Below are 23,643 nucleotides of genomic sequence, written 5' to 3'. Positions count from 1 at the left end.
CGTGCGGTAAATGAAAAGATTAATCATGACTATATATATCATGGTTCTGTATTTCTCAGAATTCCTGCTAAATCCATAGTCAAAATAACCTCACCAAGATGTTCTTAAATTCTGTCTTGCAGCCAAGATACAACGTGTTTCCCGTCTACCAAAGCAATGCTTCCTTATACATCAAGCAACTTACTCTTCCAAGTTATTGCAGCATTTGAATCAAAAAGGTTTGGCCTTACCAAAGGCTCATTTCTTACAACATTTAAATAACTTCAGACTCTTTTGTGTCTGTGCCTACCCACCAACTGTCTCCTATTTCTAAAGATCTTTTAAAGATCTTTCTGGGGACCTAAGATTGTTTTCTATTTCTTTCTTTTTCACCAATGTCTAAACCAATCTGGCCCATAACAGGCAATCCATAGGTGATGTTTCTAAAAAAGCTAATGAAATTACTCCAAATTTTAAATATTTAGAACTGTTCATTCCTATTCCAAAATTATACCTGTAATCTTTAACAAATTTAAAAATATTATTTTTAGATGGTGTTTCCAAAGCATTTTAGCAACAGGAAAAGAATATAAGATTATTCTTCCCCATTCCTTTTCTCGTAGGGCGGGGAGGGGCAGAGGGAGAAGGAGAGAATCCTAAGCAGACTCCGAGCTGAGTGCAGAGCCCGCTGTGGGGCTGAGATCATGACCTGAGCTGAAATCAAGAGACAGAAGCTTAGCCCACTGAGCCACCCCATGCGGTCATACCCCCAGTTCCTGATCTAAATTCAAAGCACAGTCTGAGCTGGTTCTTACTTGAATAGAGGCCGCGTAAACTTCATTCGCCCTTGCTCAGTCGCCATTTTGAGAGCCAAAGGAATTGCTTCCTCCCATTTCGATTGAATGCAGAGCCGTAACCATCTGGAGAGAGGATTTTTGGGGGGCGTGGGGTAGGAAACGAGGAGGAAGGGGCAGGATATACAGGCATATCTGAAGATTACTTTTGTAATGATGATAATCCCATTCTAGTTATGCTTACACCACTTTACATTATGTCTTTATTCTGAGAATCTCAAGTTCTCGTATATATAATTCAGTAACTGGAGAAGTGAAAAAAAGTTTGTTCTTGCAAGAGACCATATGTTTTTAAAAAGGTTTAGATTATGTCGGTGCTCATGTACCTTATTTATATATACAGTTTCTGAAGGAATTAAACTTAGGTTTAAGACTCACACTACAAATCAGAATTAAGAAAGATTAACCACATACACAAAATTAGAGATTTCCAACTATTCCCATATCAGAGTTTACTTGGCTAGTTGTGGAAGAATGCCTATTACCTATTTAATTTAAGAATTAGGGATTCCTAATTTTTTTTTTTTTTGATAAGGCAAGAGAAGCTTACAACAAATTCTAATAAAAAAATTAATACTATCATCTTACAGATAGCACAACTATTCCTCAAAGACCGCTATCATTATTTATACAAGTGCAGTAAATTTCACAAGGATTTCTTCAAACTCATGTATGTCTCAGACTGCTTTCCCTTTCTCCACCTTTTCAACTAGTTTCTGCTTTCTTCCACAGAGACAAGTTAAAATGATGTACCTGAATCGTATTTCAGAATTGTTAATGGCATTCAAGTTGTACACCTCTTGCATTCGCTTTATGTGCCCCAATGGAAGAGGCGCCTAAGAGCAAAATAAAGAAGTACGATGTATCATTTCAACAGGATTCCTTGGAAGAAAGGAGCTGGAGAGAAATTCTTAGCCAGATTAAAACCCTAAATATTTTATAATATAAAAATAAATCAGATAAAAAGAAAAGAAACAAATGCGCACTACAATAAATTTTGTGCAGACTTATTCTGGATAAGGATGTTCTGCTGGGAGCAAAGGGATAACTTAATTGGTGAGATACACAGAGAATTAGATGAGAATTACTCTCCTCAGACTTTTTGGCGTATATGAACACTGACTTTCTAACCCTTTCCAGAGTCTTTCAGGTTCTTCCTTATACTTTATAGACCTTAAATTTATTCCACTCTCCATGTTAAACCACAATCCCTTAACTATTTCCTCACTGATTGCCCTTAGCTTTTTTTTTTTTTTAAGACTTTGTTTATTTATTTGACAGAGATCACAAGTAGCCAGAGAGAGAGAGAGGAGGAAGCAGGCTTCCCGCTGAGCAGAGAGCCTGATGTGGGGCTCGATCCCAGGACCCTGAGATCACGACCTGAGCAGAAGGCAGAGGCTTAACCCACTGAACCACCCAGGCGCCCCACTGACCTCAGCTTTATCTTTGCGTATTTCCTCTGAAGACCCTTTTGCATGATCTCTATCCCTACAAAACAGCTTTTTAAACTTTTCTATTACAGACCCCTTTGAAAACCTGATGAGTAGTATGGACCCTTTCCTCAGGAAAAAGAGAGAGATTTACTATACAAATGTCTATATACAATGGCAGGGGGTTCAAACCACCCCCCACCCCCCGTCCCCGCCGCCCCTTGCCCATCTGAACCCATGCTAATAGGCGGAGCAAGTCTGGCAAGGAAGGAGGGACAGCTCAGTCCGGATAAGCAGGGAGGCTGAGGGGCTGCTGGGCAGGTGGCGACTCTCCTCTCGCAGCACAACCCATCCCACGAAACTCACCCCACGCTCGGGGAAGCATCTTTGCCGAGAGCTAGACCCTTCCCAAATCCTTTGCCCTCAGCTAAACTCCAAGTCCACCCTGGTAGGTCCACTGGTAGAGGTCACCTCCTAGACCCCCAACTTTCACTAATTTTTGCCACACCTCTTCTGGAGACATCCCGTCAGGTGCTACAGACGTTTATGAAACCTCGGTGACTTGATGCCCTAAAAGTGGATTCTTGCAAAGCCCCTGTTGCCTTAAATCCTATTCTTTCTTTTGTTTTGCTTTCATAGGAAAGTCTGTCCAGTCTTCTCTACCCATCTCAGGGTCCTCAGGCCCAAGAGCGCATTTCAGTGTAACGGTAAAGACCCCGTCATTTCCTCCCTCTCCAAATGTAGCCTCTCCTTTCCATTTCACATATTCTTTTAATTACCTGGGTTTGAAACCTTAAAATCTGCTTGGACTCCTTCCTGTTAACCGCCAAATCCAGTCAGTCACAAATCACATGCTTTCCCCCTTCAACCCTGCTCATCTGGCCTATTCCCTCCTTTTCTGCCCCCCTTCCCCCTCACAATGTGTTCTCCAAGTCTCCCAAAGACTTTCTCCACCCACATTCCTCATGTTGATCTCCCCGCGGACTCTTTGATAACCCACCCTCTCATCAAATGACTTTCCTGTTAAAAATGTTATCTATTTTCCTACTCTACCACCTACTAAAACAAAACCCAAGATTCTTAGCATTCAAGATTCATCACACCATCTGATCCCACTAGCCGTTCTAGAATTATCTTTATTAACTTCCACAACACTGAGGCTTGTGACTCCCTGAGACCTCTGCCAGTATTGGCTAAAGCAAGCCCCACTCCCACAAAATGTTTCCTTGACAATGCCACTCGGAAGTGAATTCTCCTTCACTGACTCAGCTTTTCTCAACTGGTACCTAAAATATGCCTCCTTTTATTGCTACATTTTGTACGTGTGACCTTTCCTACTAGATTATAAGCTTTTTGAGGACATGGTATATTTCTTTCTTGCATATTTTCATATTCCCAACAACACTAAACATAATAAGCATTCAACCAGTGTCTTTAAATGAATGAGTTTTAGAAGTTATTTTTTTCCATTAGTTTTCACATTAACATTTTTTTCCCCCCAAACTGGGCTTGACATAAATGCCGTGTTTTTGTTACGCCCATTGTAATTTCTCATGTTTTGAACTCGTACTTACTCTCTGGAGCATCTGTGCTAAAAATTCGTTCAACTGATGAGAAGAGAGATCCTTCAGGTCTGCTGGGGTGAATGAATTTAAATCCTCTTCTTTGGCCTACAATAAATGTTACCTGGTTATTTCCATTCATGTGCGATTTAATAATATTTATTGGCTTGTTGGACATAAAAGTAAAGATTAAGAAAAAGACAAATACAAGGATGCCTAAGGTGGTGAAAAATATATTCAGCCTTAGCTACTTTAATAGTTTCGAGATGATGTTACTATAACTTAAAGAGCTGACACGATTCCTAAAATCTGTATTACTTAAGAGAAATTAGACTATTACTAGTAAAAGTGGAAGAAACTTTTGACATCCTTTGTACCATTCCAGATATATGGATTTTCAAAGTAAAGAAAACATTACAAAAGCATATCAACTAATTAATAGGCCAATTAAAAAATCTGGGTAAAGGATCAAATTGCACATTCTCTTAAATATCACACTAATGAACTGGTAGGACCACAAACGGAGGTTTCCCTCCATCCCCACACATTCTGCTTTTCCTAGGTAATCTTGGAAATCATCTAAGAAAAAGAAAAATCGGTCAGTACTTTTCTATTTAGGACTCACTGCCAAAAATCTTGGAGGATTTGATTAAGAAATATTAAATAAAGCTTATCAAAGTAAGTATTTTTAATTCTTTAAAACCAGCTTTAAATTCTTTTAAACTAGGGTTTCCTTTTATTATTTTTAATTTTAATTCCAGTATAGTTAATATATACTGTCATATTAGTTTTAGGTGTACAATATAGTGATTCAACGCTTCCATTTATCACCCGGTGCTCAATGGGACAAGTGCACTCCTTAATCCCCATCACCTGTTTCACCCATCCCCCTGGCTGCCCCCCAGCCATCAGTTTGCTCTCTCTAGTTGAGAGTCTGTTTCTTCAGTTGTCTCTCTCACTCCTTTTCCCTTTGCTCATTGGCTTCTTGTACTCCACAGAGGAGTGAGATCGTACGGTATTTGTCTTCCTCTGACTTATTTCACTTAGCATTATACTTTCTAGCTCCATTCATGGCCTTGCAAATGAGAAGATTTCATTCTTTTTTATGGCTGATAATAGTCCATTATAGATGTATACCATTGTAGATATTCCTTATCCATCCATCTGCCGATGGACACTTGAGTAGCTTCCATAATTTGGCTATTATAAATAATGCTGCTATAAACATAGGGATGCATGTATCCCTTTGAATTAGTGTCTTTGTTACTTTTGGGTAAATACTAAATAGTGTGATTACTGGATCATAGGGTTGTTCTATTTTTAACTTTTTGAGGAACTCCCCCAACTGTCTTCTATAAAACTAGGTTTTTTTTTTTTTTTAAAGTTGAAAAGAAATATATGCAGTGTTTAAAAAATCAAAGAGGGCCGAATGAAAAATTCCTTTGTTTTTGCTCCGTCTTTCCTCAGTAACCAATATTAATAGTTCCTCGTTTATCCTTCCAGAAAACTTAACGTATAAATACATATCCTTATAAGGAAATATTATTTTACACCTTCCTCCCCTTTCTATTCCACTGGGAAACCATACCTTAGTGTCAAAACTTACAGATCTCATTCTCTGCTCAAAAACGTGCAAATTTAAAACTATTAAAGACCTATCATAAGTGGTAAAAACATGAAAAGCAGTAGGATAAGCGCAAGTTCAAGGTAATGGTTACCCTCTTGGGAAGGCAAGGTGGGCAGAGAGCGGATGAGGCGGGGAGGGGGCGCTCCAACAGTCCTGGTGAGGTTTTCTTTCTCAGGTTGGTGGTGGGTACACAGGCTTTTGTTTTACAGTTGATTTTTACACCTTCCAACAGGTGATGTACATTTTTTCTGTTTGCTTTTACTTAGTATGAGAAAACCAACTGGGCAGTCACACAAGGCAACGAGTCACTAGTGACTCCGGAGATGACAGCGAGTCCTCAGTCTGTCCCCGACACTGCCCACTCCTACTGACACTGCCCTGTTTACAGTCCTTCACCTTGACCGCTGAGCCTACAGGAGTTTCTAAGCGGAGATCAGGAGCAGTTCTACCAGCGGGGCTGGAATACATTTTTCAAATGAAAACTGAGGTCCTAACAACACGTTGTTGTTAAAAGACCCAGTGTCCCTTGGATCTCTCGCCTTTTTCCAACGACACATCTGTGAACTACACCGAACACGAGATTCGAGACATAGGAAGAATAGCGAACCATGCTCGGTGGCAAGAGGTGTTACCAGATTTCTCTCCCTGCATAGGGATCAAGCCTTCCTAAATGATTTGTTGTACATAATTAAATCCCTCCTCTAATCATCACTTAACACCTTTGGTCCCTGTGGTTATGACACTGAACGCAGGAAGCCGACCTCTCCTGGCCAGGTACTGACCGTGCACATGCAGATGTGCGTGACTAGCCTGCCTGGGGTGGGGGGTGGAGACAGCGGCCTAGATATTCTCTACCCCACTTGAAAAGATCCTGACCTAGATCTAAAAAGTTAGTAATATCCTGACTTTGTTATGATGTTGTAGAATCTCCAGAAAGATGTTTGTATTTTATTTTAAAGGACAGCATCTCTTCCCTGGGGTTTCTGGTTCCATTTTCCCGATTGGCCTTACTCCTGATTTTTCTTCCTTCTTCTGGCTGTCAGAGAGTTCCCCTCAAAACCCAAAGCTTTCTATGCCTCTTTCTTTATCTCACCTCTCCACCTAGGCTCCATGTTTTGTTGCTGCTTAAAAAAAAAATAAACCTGTTCGAACTGTGTCCCTCCCACCCAGAATGTTCTCCTCTACCTCCTCCATGCCCAAACCATGCTCAGTCCTAGCTGAACTACCCTCTTCTAGACAAAGCTCTCCTCCATGCTGCAGCCAACCTCAGTGCACTTCACGCCAAACCCCCCCAAACCAGGCGCAAGTATTGACTCTTTCTGGTGACCTCTTGTTACTTCATCTGTGTCTTTTTCATGCTACACATCACTTCCTGTTTAGTATCATTATTTATTTCTAAACTTTAGGAATAAGTGTCAAAAGGCGACATCTAAATTTGTTGCAGTAACAGCATAAAGACTAGCAGAATATGCCAGCCCCAAATACACCGATTCTTTTAACTGCAGGCTCTTGAAAACCAGGAATGGCAAGGAGAGGTTTTCTCCCAACTGCACACATTTACCTAAAGACAGATTTTCCAAAAGGAACCCAATTGTCCTAGATCCCCTCCCCTGGGAGTTTCATCAATCAGGCAAGATTGACTCTTATCACGGGAAAGGAACAACAACAAAAAAGCTGACACCACACCCAGACAAACTTTGTCCTAATACTTACCGATCCTTCTAAGGGCCCATTTATCTTTCCTAAAAATCCTTTATTTTCACCTAAAAGGCTTCTCTTTTCTTACTGAAATGGTATTTAATCCTGAATTCTGAGCCACCTCTGAGTTACTCATTTTTCCGTGGGCCCCTCCCATGTAGACATGAGGTAGACACACGGATACCTTTGTTTTTCTCCTGTTAATCTGCCTTTTCTTACAGAGGTCTCCACTAAGAACTCAGAGGGTACATGGAAAATTCCTTTTCTTCCCCTACAAGGATTATTCCTACTCTTTCCACTATTTTTCCCAAAAGCATTACGCAGGGCACATCTGCACTCTGGTTTCTAAGGGTTCTATTTCAGGAAATGCACAAAGAGCTCTTTCTAGGAGGTTCCATAGCGGTCAACACTAACACAGGCAGAGAGTGCCCCTGGTCTTCCCTCACAGGCGACACCAGCGCTCACCTAAGATCATTTTAGATTCACCTGTATGGGTAAGGACTACTTGAAGCAGTATCTTACAAATGACTGATGAGAAAAAGAAGCAAGAGAACAGGCAAATATTTCTCCATGCCTTTTTTAAGACTTGAAAAGAAGCAAGAAAATGAGAACTAATACCATCAATATCTATTTGCTCCCCTGGGCAAACTTAACTTTACACACTGAGGGTTGGGATACTACCTCTTCTGACAAACTTGACTTATGAGTGACCTTTCCAAATACTTGAGTTTGTGAATCAAGTACCCACCCGCTCCCGGCCCTGCCACTGCCTTCCTGAGTAGAGACATATTTGTACAATTCAAAAAGGGGTCAAAATCACATGTTAGTACTCACAGTTATCCACCGTTGACTTAAGGCAAGGCATGCATTTGTGAGAGTCATATCATAACTGCAAATGAAAAAATACCAGAGATTCAACTTCATAAAAATGTACATGCTTTTCCATAAATGTAATGTTAAAGTTACAGAACATACTTAACTTTCAAAGTTTTTTTTTTTTTTTTTTTAAAGACTTCATTTATTTGAGAGAAAGAGCGAGAGTCCAAGAGAGACTGCATGGGAGGTGGGGCGGGGCAGAAGTAGACTCCCCGCTGTGCAGGGAGCTCAAAGCTGGGCTAGATCCTAGGACCCTGAGATCATGACCTGAGCTGAAGGCAGAGGCTTAACTGACTAAGACACCCAGGTGCCCCTCAAAGTTCTGAAATAAAGCTCAAGGAGGCGCCTGGTTGGCTTAGTCAGTTAAGCGTCTGCCTTCAGCTCAGGTCATGATCCCAGGGTCCTTGGACGCCTCCCTGCATTGGGCTCCCTGCTCTTCAGGAGAGTCTGCTTCTCCCTTTGCCTCTGCCCCTCCCCCTGCTCATGTGCTCACTCTCTCTCGCTCACTCTCTCTCTCAAATAAATAAAAATAAATAGAGAAAAGAAAGGAGTCAGAAGGAAAGAGAGAGTGAGAGAGAAAGGAAAGGAAAGGAAAAAGAAAAGAGAAGGAAAGGTCAATCAGAAACTCGCGACTGTTGGAAACAGAACATCTTCTACCTGACTTCAATATACTGATGTCATCGGAGAACTTGGAAATCCAAGTGGTTACCGGATTAATGAAACACCTGATTATCCTCCAGAGAGAAAGCCTCACCACCTCAGCGAAAACGGTCAGATGCTTCAGTAGCACCCGCTGAAGGTGCTGGGACCCAGGTGGGCACGTTTAGGGTTTGCTGCGTGGCAGGCGCAGTTGTAGGGGCTCATGACAACACAAAGTCCTTGCTTTCATAGATTTTACATTCTGTTGTTCCAACTATCTTCCCACTTCGTAACCATCCAACAAATCTGCGAGCACCTCTGTGGCAGGCACTGTTGTAGACACCAGGGAAATGATGGTGTCATGGGAGACCCTTGGGAGACTCCGAGTCATCATGTGATGATTTTATTCCTCTCTTTTCAGAAGAAAGTGGAAATAACAAACTCTGACCATTAAGCAAAACAAATGGCACTAAAATCTGTGTGTTCTCAACTTAGAAAATAAATTCCCTGTGTTGCAACAACAGTGGAAGAGACTGTATAAGGTACAAAAATTCTAGCAAAACATCCCTCTTTGTCCATAAATGATGCTTGCTTGCTGTATAATGTTTCTATTAGAGAACAGTGGGGGTACCTGCCCCTGTGGGCCTAAATGAAATGAATTTTGATTAGAAGTTGCCTCTGCACCTCTGAAAGAGTTTGAGCCCTAGGGGAGATTATTAGCCAGTTAAAGCAGTGCCTCCCTTTGAAGTAGCTGCCAGTTAATCTTCACGAAGTAGTCGGGCTGTGGACTACAGAGAAAGCCTTTTGTTTGTCTCCAAGACCAAATGGGATCAGAGGCCGTAAATTGCTCAGGCAGTAAATCACCTTCAACTAGAACATTCCTTAGCACTGATTTCATAAGGAACAACAGAACCATACAAAACCTCTGCTGATCTCTTTCTGGGTGTCCTGAAATTTCCTTCTCGTTGTCATAAGAACTAGGAAAGGATTAGCCCGGGGAAGGGAAGCAGCCCTTACTTATGGTAAGATCCTAAGAAAAGCAGGGAGCAAAACCAGGTAGGAGCCCAGCTCTCACGGTGCTTCAGTGTTGTGAAGGAGAAAGACTTTATCACACAAATTAAAATTACCATGTGGTAATAGCAATGAAGAGGCCATACACAGCACCAGGAAACCCTAAATGGGAACCGGACTTGGTCAGAGAGGTCAAGGAATACTTCCATGAGAAAGTGGTTCTTGAGCGGAGATTGGAATGATCTGGCAAAGAGTATTGGGGAGGGGGTGGGGGAGACAGCATGGTCCCGGCTGGAACATGTGGTAGTTTGCATCTCACATGACATGTGAGGACCAGAGTTTAGGTCTCTGATTCAAGGGGGGTATTTAGTATAAAAGGCAGTATAGCAGAGGGGTAAAGACTGCCAGGGTTTGAATCTCAACCCTAACTACTTACTGTGCAAACTTCGGCAGAAGACCTTTACCTCACTAAGCCTAATGTGCTTCTTCTGGAAATGAGGCTGACATCTCAGAACACTGCCGTAATGACGGACATTACGCTTATACAGGTTGTATTTCTTACTTCAGAGGTGTTGAAAGAAAGGAAAATATCTTCTCTGATCACCATCCTTCAGCTGAAAGGAGGCATTCCATCATGATTTGGAATGAAGTGAATTTATAATTCATGGAAATGTTTCTTTTGACCTCAGGGTTAAGGGTCAAACACCTACAACATCTGCTCTGTAACTGGTTACAGCGTAAGGAAGTCATCAAACCCTGTCGAGTATCTTGAGGAGCCCAAGAATTCTGGAGAGTAGGAAGGAAAGCATTAATGGGAAGGACTGACTTGGGTTTTACAGGAGGCATTCCAGGAGAGTAGAGCCATGCATTCCAGTCAACTTGATTGAGAAGATCGACCTGTGAACAACAAATAACACCAAGGTTGCTACGAAATAACTTTTTCCATTGGGGGTGGGGTGAGGGAGGTGTGACTATCTTAAACAGACTTTTAGGTCCTCAAATCTATAATTTTACCTGCACTAACATGTTAAGATAACTTCTAAGTCTCTTTCCTAAAATAAATTTATATTAATCAGCATTATTCTGTTAAATAAAGCAGGAAAATTAAATATATACAAGCACTAAATTTCTGAAACCTACTATTGCAGATCTCTCCAAAATATTCACGTTAGTTCATATTGTTGAGATCACATTTTACATAGGAAAAAGTACCATGAAAGGCTGAATCTTAAATTCTAAACCAGTACTACTATGAAGGAATTCAAATCAGCCCAATAAATAGCCATTAAACACAGGTATTCTGGGCATAGAAAATAAGAAAGCTTTTCAAAACCAACCTTATCTTTAAAGTGGGAATACAGGAAATCCTTCCAGTCATCCGTGGTTATGCTCTTGTAGGAAAATTTTTCAACATAAGCCTTTAGGAATCCTAGGAAAACCTCTGAGAGTTTAAAAAAAAAAAATCAAGTCGATTAATGGAAAGGTAACTATTGAACATTTTGGGGGTGCTTGGTATGCTACTCTTGACCAGGGAGAACAGAGAGCTTTCAGAGAATAGGGAAACCAATAAGGGTTTTAGGGGTGAAAGAATGTTCAAATCAGGTCGTAGGACTTAAGCTGGGCCTTAAAAAATATATGTAATTTGGTGGAAGGGAGAAGAGAAATCCGAATGACAAGAGGCCAATGCAATGAAGAAACGGAGAAGGAACCCACAACATAAATTCTAAAAGTAATGGCCTTAGTGTGACCCGAGAGGAGGAGAGCGAGATGGGACAGGCAGAGTGTGTGTGGGTGAGGGAAGGCCTTCGAAGTCCACGGACAAAGGATAAGAGCCCATCGCCCATCAGTAGGGGAAAGTTACATGTATTCAGCACATCTACATCATGGACAGCTACAGTGACATTAAAGGGTATAAGGTAGATTTCTATGTTCTGACACGGAAGGATGTCTGTGGAACACTGCTGAATTAAAAAAAAAACAAAGGTAGAACAAATGTGTGTGTCTATGTGTATAAAGTGACCCATTTTCTTATTTTTTAAAAAATTTTACTTATTTGAGAGAGAGACAGTAAGTGCTAGCGGGGAGAAGGAGAAGCAGGCTCTCCACCTAGCAGGGAGCCCGATGGGGGGCTCGATCCTAGAATGCTGGGATCATGACCTGAGCCAAAGGCAGACACTTAACTCACTAAGCCACACACACGCTCCAGTGATCCACTTTCTGTAATTAAAATATATTTATTTGTCTGTTTGTTCCTTTATGCTTAGAAAAAGACCGGGAACCACGCACACCAAACTGCTAACAGTGGTCATCTGGGGACTGGAAAGGGGCTGAGGGACTCTTCACTTGTCATGCTTAGCAACTTCAGTACTACAGAATTTTTTTCAAGGAGTATATACTATTTTCCTAATTTTTAAAATACTGATGAGTTTTCTGGGGCACCTGGGAGGCTCAGTTGGTTGGGCAGCTGCCTTTGACTCGGGTCATGATTCCAGGGTCCTGGGATCCAGCTCTGCATGGGGCTCTCTGCTCAGCGGAGAGCCTGCTTCTCTCTCTTTCCCTCTGCCTGCAGCTCTGTTTACTTTTGCTCTCTCTCTGTCAAATAAATAAATAAAATCTTAAAAAAAATAAAAAATAAAAAAATAAAATACTGGTGAGTTTTCTTTAAAGTCATGCAACACAGTTTTGCATTCAGCTTATTCAAGGTTTAAAGTAGAGAGGTCACGTTAGAAAATGGTACCGGTTTTCTTCAGCAGCTACACACAAAATGAAACAAAAGAATAAAATGGGACAAAAACAACAGTTAAAAATTTTCCTTATTCTTCACATTGCCCTCAAAAACAAACAAACAGACAAAAATCAGAAAATGCCAACTACTTGCCTGGGCCCCCAAGAAGTTGTTCAAGGTAAAAGAGTAAAGCAAAGCCCTTCTCGTAGGGCACTGAAGAATATGCTACATCGGGGTCCACATTTGTCAGATCAACCACAAGTTTGGTGTAAGGATGCGTATCTCCAAAAGTCTTTATCTGCAAGACACAAAATTAGATGAATGTTCAAATATGGATACTGGTTATTAGCACGTAAGGAAGCTAATAAGGAAGTATGACTTCGCTCAAAGGCATAAGTTTAGGGGAACTTATACTGAAGGACTAGAAGTTGTAGGGTATGTTAGCCCAAATTTCTCTAAGTCTGTTAATGGAATGCCTACTTGTGTCATGTTCCGTGGTATTTCCTGTTCAGTAGTAGGCTCTATTCTTATAGAAAACTAGGAAAATGTTTCAATGCCTGGTCAGCAAATTCAGCCTTTGGGAGGGAACAATGAAAAACTCAAACTAAGTAACTGTACTAATGGCAAAGACCCAATGAGGTCCTACTGGTCATGAACATGACATTACACAAGATAAGGACTAGCATGTACCAATACCATATTATACCAGGGTGCCTGGGTGGCTCAGTGGATTAAGCGTCCAATTCTTTTGCTTTGGCTCAAGTCATGACCTCAGGGTCCTCCGACTGCACCCCATCACCCCATGTAGGACTCTGTGCTCAGCACCGAGTCTGCTTGGGGTTTCTCTCTCTCCCTCTGCCCCTCCCCTCTGATGCAGTGCACCCCCCCGCCCCCCCGCCATGCTCTCTCTCAAACAAATAAATAAAAGCTTAAAAAATAGAATATTATACCAGTATCTGCTTGATTTTCCACACCTGGCTTTCTTGTTGCTACTTAGGAAAGCTAGTTTACAAACTAAACTTACGAATGCCCGTACAACTTTGGAGAAACGCTTTGACTCACTTACCGAATTCTGTAGTTCTCCCCATCCTCCTAGTGCGTGAAAATGTCTGAACTTTTCGCCAAACAGTCGTCCACAAATGTGGCGTTCTAAATACACAGTATGTCCTTCGTTTAACCTAAAAAGTTTTTTTTTTTTTGTAAATAAAATAAAAACAGTGACACAGCTGAAAGGAACAAGAAATTTAATCATCAAGGTACTTTCTTTTTGGCTTTGCTACAGAGTAAAACACTGTAAAGCATGGACACTACTGTCTAAGCGGATTCCGCTCAGAGCCATGGGAAATGCAGCCACCCGGATGGCAGCGCGGAAAATCCAGCCACAGTTCTCGTTTTCTGTTCCCACGTATTAAAATGTGATGCTACCAGCACTAAGTAAGAAGCGCAAGCCAAATACTCTTACTCCTCCTAACACTGACAAGCATTATGGAATTTTTTTAACTGTCTACCTAAGAGATGACGACAAAGGAAAACAAGATATTTCTGCAAAACCAATTCAGAGCGGCGGGAGGCAGAAAAGGAAATTAATAAAAAGAACCAATAAAGAAACAGTAATAATAATTTAAAAATCTCACCAAAAGTGGTCCCAAGTTTTGTTGGTCACTAGATTTCCTGTCCAGCTATGAGATATTTCATGTGCGATAACCTAAAGTGGAAACGTATAGTAAACAGTGGAAGGGATTAGTAGGACGCATTGCCTTATTCTAAAATAACTCCACACGTAAGCATTCTAGTTCTTTCACTTCCACATTGTTCAATTTCTTTTTAACATTAACTGATATATTTAGGGAGTTAGGTGAGCAAACAAATCATCACTTAGCCAAAGACAAAAATATTTTAAAAATTAGAAACAAAAAGTTATTTAGAAAATATTAAATGGACACATCACTCCTTTAAAATGCATTTCATAAACATATGAAGAGATCAGACCATAAAATGTTATGACTTCTATTAAATCTGTTAATGTAACAACCACCCCCGAGTTATCTTTTATAACCATATCTTCAACATAACAATACAATGGGTATTTTAAAAATCAGCTGAATTCTTAGTTCTTTAAGGGTAAGACTGCGATAATAAATTTTAACTTACGTTGGAGAGTGACTTGTCTCCTGCCTAAAAAAAAGAAAAGTACCTTAGTATTCAAATTACAGACTATATTTAAAAGACTGCCTACATCAGGATGTATTCCGACATTAATAGTGCACTGTATTTCTACTACCATACTCAAAGGGGTTCAAGACCAGAGTATGTTTTGGGAAAGTAAAACCAAACATGCAGGACTAAAAAAAAAAAAAGCATGACTCTTTCTCTCCCTCATCTGGGGAAATTTTCCAGGACCAGGAAGCCTAACATACATATCTCTAACTTACAGGAAACATTTCTCCTTCCATTTTTTAAATATCTGTTCTTATTTCCTTTATGTACCTTATTCTCACCTAATTACCCACAGCATCCTTAAGAAAAGTCTACAGTGATTTAAAGTGGCATACAAAGGCATATAAATTATATACTGTAGGTCTAATCCTTCCCTATACATGCTAAAGTGAGTTTTTGTTAGTTTTGTTCGACCCGTCCCTACATGCAGAGTGTAAATGGCCTAGTTTCTCTGTCTGGATACAGAATTTGTCCCTACATTGGTGAGACAAATACACCTTTGGTTCTCGTCTCCCTAATGGCTAACTTATTTCCTTTTGATAAAATGAGATGATGAAAATAACCATAATAAGCAATAATATCAGGAAGAGGAGTTATACAAATAAGAGAAAATACTGTTTAAAAAAAAAAAAAAAGATGATCAGGAGCCTAAGGCTCTTCACATCCAGCTGTACGTGCGAGGAGAACTCAGCCGTGCACGCAGACAGGCTCACACTCACCAGCAGAGTGGGGGTTACGAACGTGAGGCAAGGATTCTCCATGCCGCCGTAAGGGAAGGACGGCGGGAGGACTAACAGGTCATACTGCCCCCATACATATGGTCCTCCCAGATCTTCTGCAATTTTAAGCATAGATTCAGTCTGGAAAATAATGCATATATATTTACGTGTCTTAGTCATTCCAGTGATGAATTTCTTTAAAGTACATATTGCTTTCGAAGGTTATGAACTAAGGATGCTCCTTTTAAATAATACTGATGCAAAAAAAAAAAAAAGTAGCAACTGCAAAACCACATAGAATAAGAGATATTTGATTCTCTGACCACATCACTAAACACCATTGCATTTCATACTTTAAGTCTTTTTTTTTTTTAAGATTTTATTTTTATTTATCTGACAGACAGAGATCACAAGTAGGCAAAGAGAGGCAGGCAGAGAGAGAGGGAAACAGGCTCTCGATGCGGGGCTCGATCCCAGGACCCTGGGATCATGACCTGAGCCGAAGGCAGAGGCTTTAACCCACTGAGCCACTCAGGCACCGCCATACTTAAAAGTCTTAAATCTATTGTCTACCAGGATTATTAAAAAGGGTAACTCTATGACCAACCTCAGAAAATTCATAAGCAGACTTTTCCACCTGCTCTTTCTCAGACCAAACCAACGTTCTTGGGCCAATTTGCCTGCAAAATTAAAAAGCTTAATAAAAATGAAGTTCAAGACACATTATTCATTTGGTTCTAGGAAAGAGCTAAAGTAGTATATAAAAACCCGACAGTAGTTAAGATTTACCATGTGCTCTGGGAGGAGGGGAGGTTTAACAGCTTCTCTGAGATACAGTCCACTGCTGTGTGCACACCAGAAAATACACAGCTCTCTGAGGAGGCACCGTCCGGGCCACATGAAAACAGAGATGTAAGGTGCCCCCGAAGATTAGCTAACTGGCTATGGTAAGAACTTTGGGGATCCCCCAGTCAGGCTCAGTAAGGGGTTATTTGCTATATACTTAAAGGTTGAACACTCACAGAAGAAGAAACAAATAGAAAAAGAAGGAAATCCTGTCACATGCTAGAACATGGCTGAAGCTTGAGGGCATTAGGCTGAGTAACAATCCAAGCCAGTCACAAAAGAACAAATACTCTGATTCCACTTAGGAGGTCTCTAAAGTGTTCAAACTCATAGAAACAGAGAGTAGAATGCTGGTTACCAGGGGCTAGAAGGAAGTGGAAATGGGAGTTGTTGTTTAAAGGGTACAGAGTTTCAGTTTTGCAAAATGAGAGTTCTGAAAATCTGTTTCCCGACAATGTGGATTTACTGGGCAATACTGACTACTGGGCCGTACCCGTAAAAATGGTTAAGAGAGTAAATTTTGTGGGATTTTTAGCCACAGTATAAAACCAGAAGAAATAAATAAAAGTGCGTATCACTTACAAAGGACTAGAACACAAAAATATTTTTTTCATCTAAATTGCATCCTAAACATTTTCTGCGGAGCCAAACCCCAAACAACAAGATTTCACTGAGGTGTCATGCCCCCAGAGAGGCAGTGGACTCCAGAGGAGCTGCTTCTCCAACTTTAATGTGCATTCTGATGATCCGGGAAGCTTGTTCATATGCAAATGTTGAGTTAGTAGCTCTGCCATAGGACCCCAGAATTTGCATTTCTACCCAACTCGCAGGTGATGCCAAAGCTACCAGTCTCTGGAACCAGACTGGGCAGTGATGGTAACCAACCTGCTGTTAGCCAACAAATTTAATGAGAACCCCAAGTATGAGCTGCGTATGTCATTTTAAATTGCCCAGCGGCCACATGTGAAATAAGCAAAATGGAAGCAGATGAAATCAATTTCAACAATACACTTTGTTTAACCCAATACATCCAAAGTAGTATCATTTCCAGATGTAATCAACATAAAAATTACCGATGAGAGTTGATGTCCTTTTTTTCCTACCAAGTGTTTAGCAATCTAGTGTGTATTTCACACACATCGCAGGCCCCATGCGGTCAGCGGCTATCTAGCCCGATAGGGCACATGTTTGCGGCACAGGCTGCAAAGTCAGCCAGCCTAGATCCCGGTCCTGACCCTTCCTATCTGTGTGACCATGAGGTGGTTATTAATACTCACCGAGCATCAGTTCCTTTATCGGTCAGATAGGAAAAGCAATCCCATCTACTCCACGGAACTGGGGGGATTCCGTGCCCTGACGCTCGGGGGTCGGCACAGAATAAGCCTTTGTAATGGTCGGCACTCCGACAATTCCTAGAATCATCATCTAGTGAGTTTCCCGTAGGCTGGGAGCTTTACCTATATTGGGTCGGTTAATTCTCACAAAAATCCTTTGAGCTACATAGTATTCTTTCCAGCCGTTAGGAGCCGTAAGGAAACTCAGAGGTGAGCTGCCCAAGGATGCTCATAGTAACTGCTTGGCTGGAGCTGGGTTCGCCTGACTTCTTGATCTTGTCCACATTTCTGGCAATTTAAAGAATGTAAGGCCTACCCATAGTCTTAATTTTCAGCTGTTTAGCAGTAAGACTTAGCAAAAAATTAAGAAGGAAGGGCACCTTAGCTATTGGTAAAATTTTAATAAAATATCTTTTATTTCTGTAATATTTATAGGCTTCCGTGTGCTTTTTAAAAAAATATTTATTTATTTGACAGAGATCACAAGCAGGCAGAGAGAAAGAGGGGGAAGCAGGCTCCCTGCTGAGGAGAGAGCCCGATGCTGGGCTCCATCTAAGGACCCTGAGATCATGACCTGAGCCAAAGGCAGAGGCTCAACCCACTGAGCCACCCAGGTGCCCCCTTCCAATTGCTTTAACGTTTCTTACCTCACTTGTTCAGGGAAAGAGAGATACTGCAATTTCAAGGTTGAGGAAATGGAAGTTAAGAGAAGTGACCAGTTCAAACTTCTATTAGAATCCAGATCTCTAACTAAAGGCAGAGCATGCTCACTCTGGAATACCCAGAAAAGCCGAACAGGGACTGGTAAAAGATTTTTTTCATTTAAAATTCATTGTTATTTACATTTTATAATTAGATTTGAATTTTTCCAGCTTGATATCTTGTGATGTGCATAAATGAGCTGCTAGTTAATCCTGCCAGAGATTCAAGATACTTCAAGCTTAATCTTTTCATAAACCTCAAAATTTGTTCAAAAGCTCACCTGCTTTCTAAAGCTCCAACAACTAAAGCAATCAAGTAGCAGGGCATGGGCACCTAAAAGGAGCAAAAAAAAACACCAAAACACACACACACACACAAACGAATTAGTGCTTAGAAATGTTAGAGTAAGACAATCCATATTTAAATGTGAATTCCTTTTCAGATCTCACCGTTCTCATTTTTAGGGAGTTAAATAGTTCAAAATTGTGATGTAAAACATTTCAGAACATCTATTTCTCTTTTATTTTACTAGGAAAGGCAGTCTGATGTGAAAAACATGCCTGCACGTAATATTACCAGGTCCGTATCAAGCATTTCTCAAAAATTGGCCTATAAGAAGGAACTGTGCTTTTTTTCTAAAGTTTTTTGGGCTTTTCCTTGACGTGAAACAATTTTTTTACTTCCTTTTTTAAAAAAACCACTCCTGGTATATTTGAGAGACATATAAAATAATCCAGCAGTAAGAGGAAGCTGAAGGTTTGGGAACCACTGTACTGTGGTTCAATTACATGTTCTGTTAAGAAGGTCAATTCAAAAAAAAAGCATGTGTAAACACACGCGATTCATTAAAGGTCAAAGAATACAAGTCAAATTACCAGGTACATAGGAATCTTAACCTTAAGGACTGTAACAGAGTTGTTTTTTGTTTTGTTTTGTTTGTTTTGGTCTAATGTAGCTCCTCTGTTTGTAAACACTAACCACAGTGGGCCTGCCCTGCGGTAGGAGGGTGAGCAAAGTTCAAACAACAGAAAACCTGCTGCTGACTGTGATGAGAGAGAATGGAATCAGGCTCTGTGCCCCACTTTGCTTATTCAACGACCCCTTTCTTTATTCCAACGCTGTGAATAGAGCCCAACATTTCACAAGCCCAAAAGAAATGAAGAACACACAAGACCACAGAAGCTGCTTTCTAAGTTCTGAAATATTTCAAAAGCAATTTTGCTCTCTGGATAGGTAAAAGCTATTTGTAGTTCACCAGCAATGAAAACAAAAATGTAGGTCCTCAGATCTTACTTTTTGGCTGAATTTATAGATCTTCCTGCTTGGGTCTTCTGGGTCAGGTTCTTCTCCATCACGAATGGCGCTCATCAGTGCCACCAATTCTTTAGGGACAGATACCTAATCAAGAAGAGAAGTCATCTCCAGTTCCAAAGGAAACATTCTATGTATCCTTAATTATATGTGTAAAATAACAGATTTCCCCCTTCTTAACTATGCGATAGGCAGTGAGCCCAGTAAGTCTGGACTTAGCAGGTTTATAAATAAACTAGCAATAAATAAAACTGGCTTCTTTAAAAATGAATGTGAATTATCTATCCATTCATCCATCCATCTTAAGAGGATTTGGTAGAAACTAGATTAAAATTCCAGCTCTGCTACTTACTAACTGCATGGCCTTGGAAAATGACCTGCCTGAGCCTCAGTTTCTCCATCAAACAAGGGTAATAACCTCATGGGACTGCAGCAAAGAGTAAATTACGGAAGAACAATCCATCAACCTTCTTGGCAGGGCTGGCCACCTGTGTCCTCCTCCACACCCTCAAAACAGATTCACAAGGTTGTATACTCACTTTAGGACAGCGAATACAGTTTTGAACAGTTTTATATTTAAACCATAAATTTGGAGTTACAAATCAAAGAGCTTTTTAAGGGTCATGACTGTGAGAAACTAAAAGTTATTGTCCAGAGCCGTGAAATAACTTTCTCTGGGAATTTGTTTGGAAAAGATGCTGACGGCGCAGAACTTCGGGTCATTTAAATATATACCCAAGCTCCACGATTCTGAAAGTTTTATTTCTAAAGAATGCTAGAATCAAGGACTAGCCCTTCAATATTAATGATCTAGCAAACATACATCCCGTGAAGTTCTAGACTTTCATATTCTTCTTGCCTGGCCCAGTATTTAAAGTTATTTTGGAGGCAGACACAGATCAGAACTTCCAAAGCCAGTACGACAATAACCATAAATCTAAAGCTAAAAAGCACTCGAGAAATAATTTAGTTCTGCTTCCTCCCTTCGTTTAGGCAGTGGTGTGTTATACAGATGAGACAACTCCAGGTTTTGAGGTCATAAGACTTGCCCCGGGTCATGCAGTCAGTAAGTGGTAAAGAGTCCAAAACTGGAGAGTCTTTGTCTCCGAGTATACAGTTTTCTACAGCACTATACATACTAGGTGTGGTTCGGTTGTACGACGATCTTGGAATCAAGAAGCCCCCATAAAGACAGGTTGGTCCCCAATTCTATTTGCTTGGTCCGAGCAGGTCTGGCCTGGGACCTAGTATGTACATATGTAGGTAGGTATGTATTTAGTCTCATTTAGTTAGTTAGGACTTACTTATTATTATAGTCCTTTTTGTAAAACGATTAGCAGTACCTACAAGAATCAGGTGGAAACGTTCAGGTAAGTCTGCAATCTAAGCCTGTTAGGGGACCTAGACAGAGGTTCACATGGCTATAGAGCGCATTTCTAGAACCTATAATCCTACAAATGTTAATTTTTTAAAGTTAAAAGACATTGTCCCCAAATTTTTGTCTTGAGATCTGCTACTCTGAATTCCCTTTAAAATCAGAATAGTACCCATTTCCTCTTACTTTTTAACTGAATTTATATATTTTAGAAATGTTCAAAACTGCCTTTAGAAACAAAGATGCAGGGGCACCTGGCAGGCTCAGTCACTGGAGCGCGTGACTCTTGATCTCAGGGCTGTAAGTTCATGCCCCAAGTTGGGTGTAGAGATTACTTAAAAATAAAGTTTTTAAAATAGAGATGCAAAATGAGGTCCAGAGCTTCTTTGTTATATTTCATGTAGAATTTAATTAAGTAAAATATTACTAACTATAAAAATCCAACTCTTAACTCTGCTTATAATTTATACCACATTTACTTATATGAGTCATTTAATTCGGTTAATACTTTGTGATACTTACCTCTGCACTGTAGGTTAATTTCACAGAAGGAGTGTCCTGGCAAGGAAGAATTGCTCTACAGTGGATGGCCTGGGAAGGGGGAGGGAAAAGAAAAAGCTATTCCCCTTTCTTATAGATCAAGTTGTTAAGAAATCATTAAAATTGCAGCACTGCCCTTAGACACGTTCTTTTTAAAAAATATTTCTCATATTTTTTCAGATCTTTTGAAGGAACAAAAATAGACTTGTGGATAGAAAAGTCTGATTTTCCATTTTATTTTTTTAATATTTTATTTATTTATTACTATTTATTTATTATTATTATTAGAGAGAGAGAGTGAGTACAAGCAGGCAGAGGCAGAGAGAGAAGCAGGCTCCCCACTGAGCAAGGAGCCTGATGCGGGACTCGATCCCACGACCCAGGGATCATGACCTGAGCCAAAGGCAACGGTTTAACCAACTGAGCCACCCAGGCGCCCCTGATGTCCCATTTTCATGTACGGTCAATCCTCATGATTCATTTGAAGCATGAAGCAATGTCAAGCATTGTTTCTTGTTCTCTGCCCTGAGTAACAGCAGTGCTCAGTGAGATGCTGTTAGGGACCCTGAGGGAAAAAAGGGCTCTTTAGTGAAATAAAACTGAGAACCATGCATACTACATTCCTGTCTTACAGAATCGTTTGGAGCATTAGCCTCCTGGAGACTGAAAAGACCCACATTAAAGAAACCTGTTTGAATTCTTACACTTGTTTTAACAGGAAACCATCTTATTCTGGTTAGTTATTAACATCTAATGGGATGCCCGTGTTCTGAGAACTGCGTAGGGAGTGTTGTTGGAGGCTTGACATTCCAGTCTTGCAGCAAACTTTGAAAGTAAAAGTTAAGAAGAAAAGGAAGGAAAAGAACAGCCTTTCTCAATACCATCTAGACTCCTATTGAGATTTGAGTCTAAGGTTGTGTCTATCACTTAGGAATACTGAGAGGATTAACTGTGCAAAGTACCTAATAAAGACTAGTCAGTGTTTAATGAAATGAGTTCCTTTAATTGTAAATTATTTAATTACTAACAGAATTAGGTTTTTCCCCTTTTAGAAAGTAGTTTAATATGTGACAGATTGTCTCTAATGATAGGATTCTTTATTCTTAGTTTTTAAAGAGAAAACAGAAATAGTTTAAATCGTACATTTAATGTTTACATAACATACACATTTGTTAAAGTATAAGGAAAATCTGGAAATGGCTGCATACATATCTCAGTGATGGTTACTTCTGGGCAATAGTGTCTGCAGAAGATTGAAAAATCTGACCTTTCACTTTCCATTTCTTTACTGTTAACATTTTTTATAACCAGTACCTATTACTTTCATCTTATTAATTTTTTCCTTTCTATTTTATAATGATTTCTTGAGTGCCCACTCAGGAAATAGGACCTAGACAGTCCACTTTAAGTGGACATGATTTCAAACTGAAAGGCGTTTCATTTTAACAGTGATATATGAATGTGTTAATAATGAGGTATCAGTGAAAATGCATATCATTTTTAGAACATAAATTAAAACGCTGTCTTAGGGAAGACCCGAGTATCCATTATACCACTGTCCACTTTGCTTCAGTAAACTGTGCTGGGAGTTTTTTTGTACAACAAATCATTCCAGATTTTTTTACCTGGCACTGACTAAAGAGATAGGGGTGTTCCTTCCCAGAAGTTTGTTCAGGAGTGAGCCACTGAAGAGCCGAAGACTTTGGAGAGGTCTCAAAAGAGATTTCTATAACGACTTCTTGATTTCTGTAGGCAACAAACAAATACATTAGTAGAGTATAATTCAATCTAACTGAAGTTTGAATTCATAACACAAAGACTAAATGATATAGATAATAATTTATAAGGTCTTGTTACTGATGGCGAGTCAGCTGTAGGAATGTCGGGTCCTCAGCATCCTACCTGATGCCTGCCTCTGGCTGCCTTCTACGCTATTGCTCTAAGTGCTTCGGAAGACCTAACAGGGACCGATATTCGTCAATGACACCACTGTGTGTCACACACTTTGCACCTGTGGTATCACGCAATCTTTCATGACAGCGGGAAAGTGGAAGAAAGGAGCATGACACAGAGTAGTACTGGTCTGCAAACGGGTATGGGACTGGTCAAGAAATGGAGAGTAAGCATTTAGAAGCTTTTAGAGTCACTTTTATGTCTGTAGAATCTAGGGATCAAAAAAGGGCGCTTGCTTTTAATCT

General features: G+C 40.3%; 1 protein-coding gene across 2 annotated transcripts in view; it reads right to left on the bottom strand.

The window, feature by feature from the left end:
* The window catches only part of LTA4H (leukotriene A4 hydrolase), a 31,712-nt gene that overhangs the window by 362 nt on the left and 7,707 nt on the right, over positions 1 to 23,643 (bottom strand). Inside the window, exons 3-18 of one of the 2 annotated variants that reach the window (XM_032346708.1) lie at positions 23,071 to 23,191; positions 21,428 to 21,496; positions 19,513 to 19,617; positions 18,500 to 18,552; positions 15,945 to 16,017; positions 15,338 to 15,478; positions 14,553 to 14,576; positions 14,036 to 14,106; positions 13,468 to 13,579; positions 12,555 to 12,699; positions 11,014 to 11,117; positions 10,503 to 10,573; positions 7,985 to 8,039; positions 3,838 to 3,933; positions 1,587 to 1,669; positions 795 to 899 (exon numbers count right to left, since the gene is read on the bottom strand). In XM_032346708.1, the coding sequence (XP_032202599.1) occupies positions 795 to 899; positions 1,587 to 1,669; positions 3,838 to 3,933; positions 7,985 to 8,039; positions 10,503 to 10,573; positions 11,014 to 11,117; positions 12,555 to 12,699; positions 13,468 to 13,579; positions 14,036 to 14,106; positions 14,553 to 14,576; positions 15,338 to 15,478; positions 15,945 to 16,017; positions 18,500 to 18,552; positions 19,513 to 19,617; positions 21,428 to 21,496; positions 23,071 to 23,191 (1,428 nt within the window). The remainder of the gene's footprint in view (positions 1 to 794; positions 900 to 1,586; positions 1,670 to 3,837; positions 3,934 to 7,984; positions 8,040 to 10,502; positions 10,574 to 11,013; positions 11,118 to 12,554; positions 12,700 to 13,467; positions 13,580 to 14,035; positions 14,107 to 14,552; positions 14,577 to 15,337; positions 15,479 to 15,944; positions 16,018 to 18,499; positions 18,553 to 19,512; positions 19,618 to 21,427; positions 21,497 to 23,070; positions 23,192 to 23,643) is intronic. The other variant, XM_032346709.1, reaches the window with a different exon arrangement.

Source organism: Mustela erminea, chromosome 6 (genome assembly GCF_009829155.1).
Source record: "Mustela erminea isolate mMusErm1 chromosome 6, mMusErm1.Pri, whole genome shotgun sequence".
Classification (NCBI taxonomy): Eukaryota; Metazoa; Chordata; class Mammalia; order Carnivora; family Mustelidae; genus Mustela; species Mustela erminea.
Note: the sequence above shows the minus strand (reverse complement) of the source record. Positions and strands in the feature narration are given on the sequence as shown.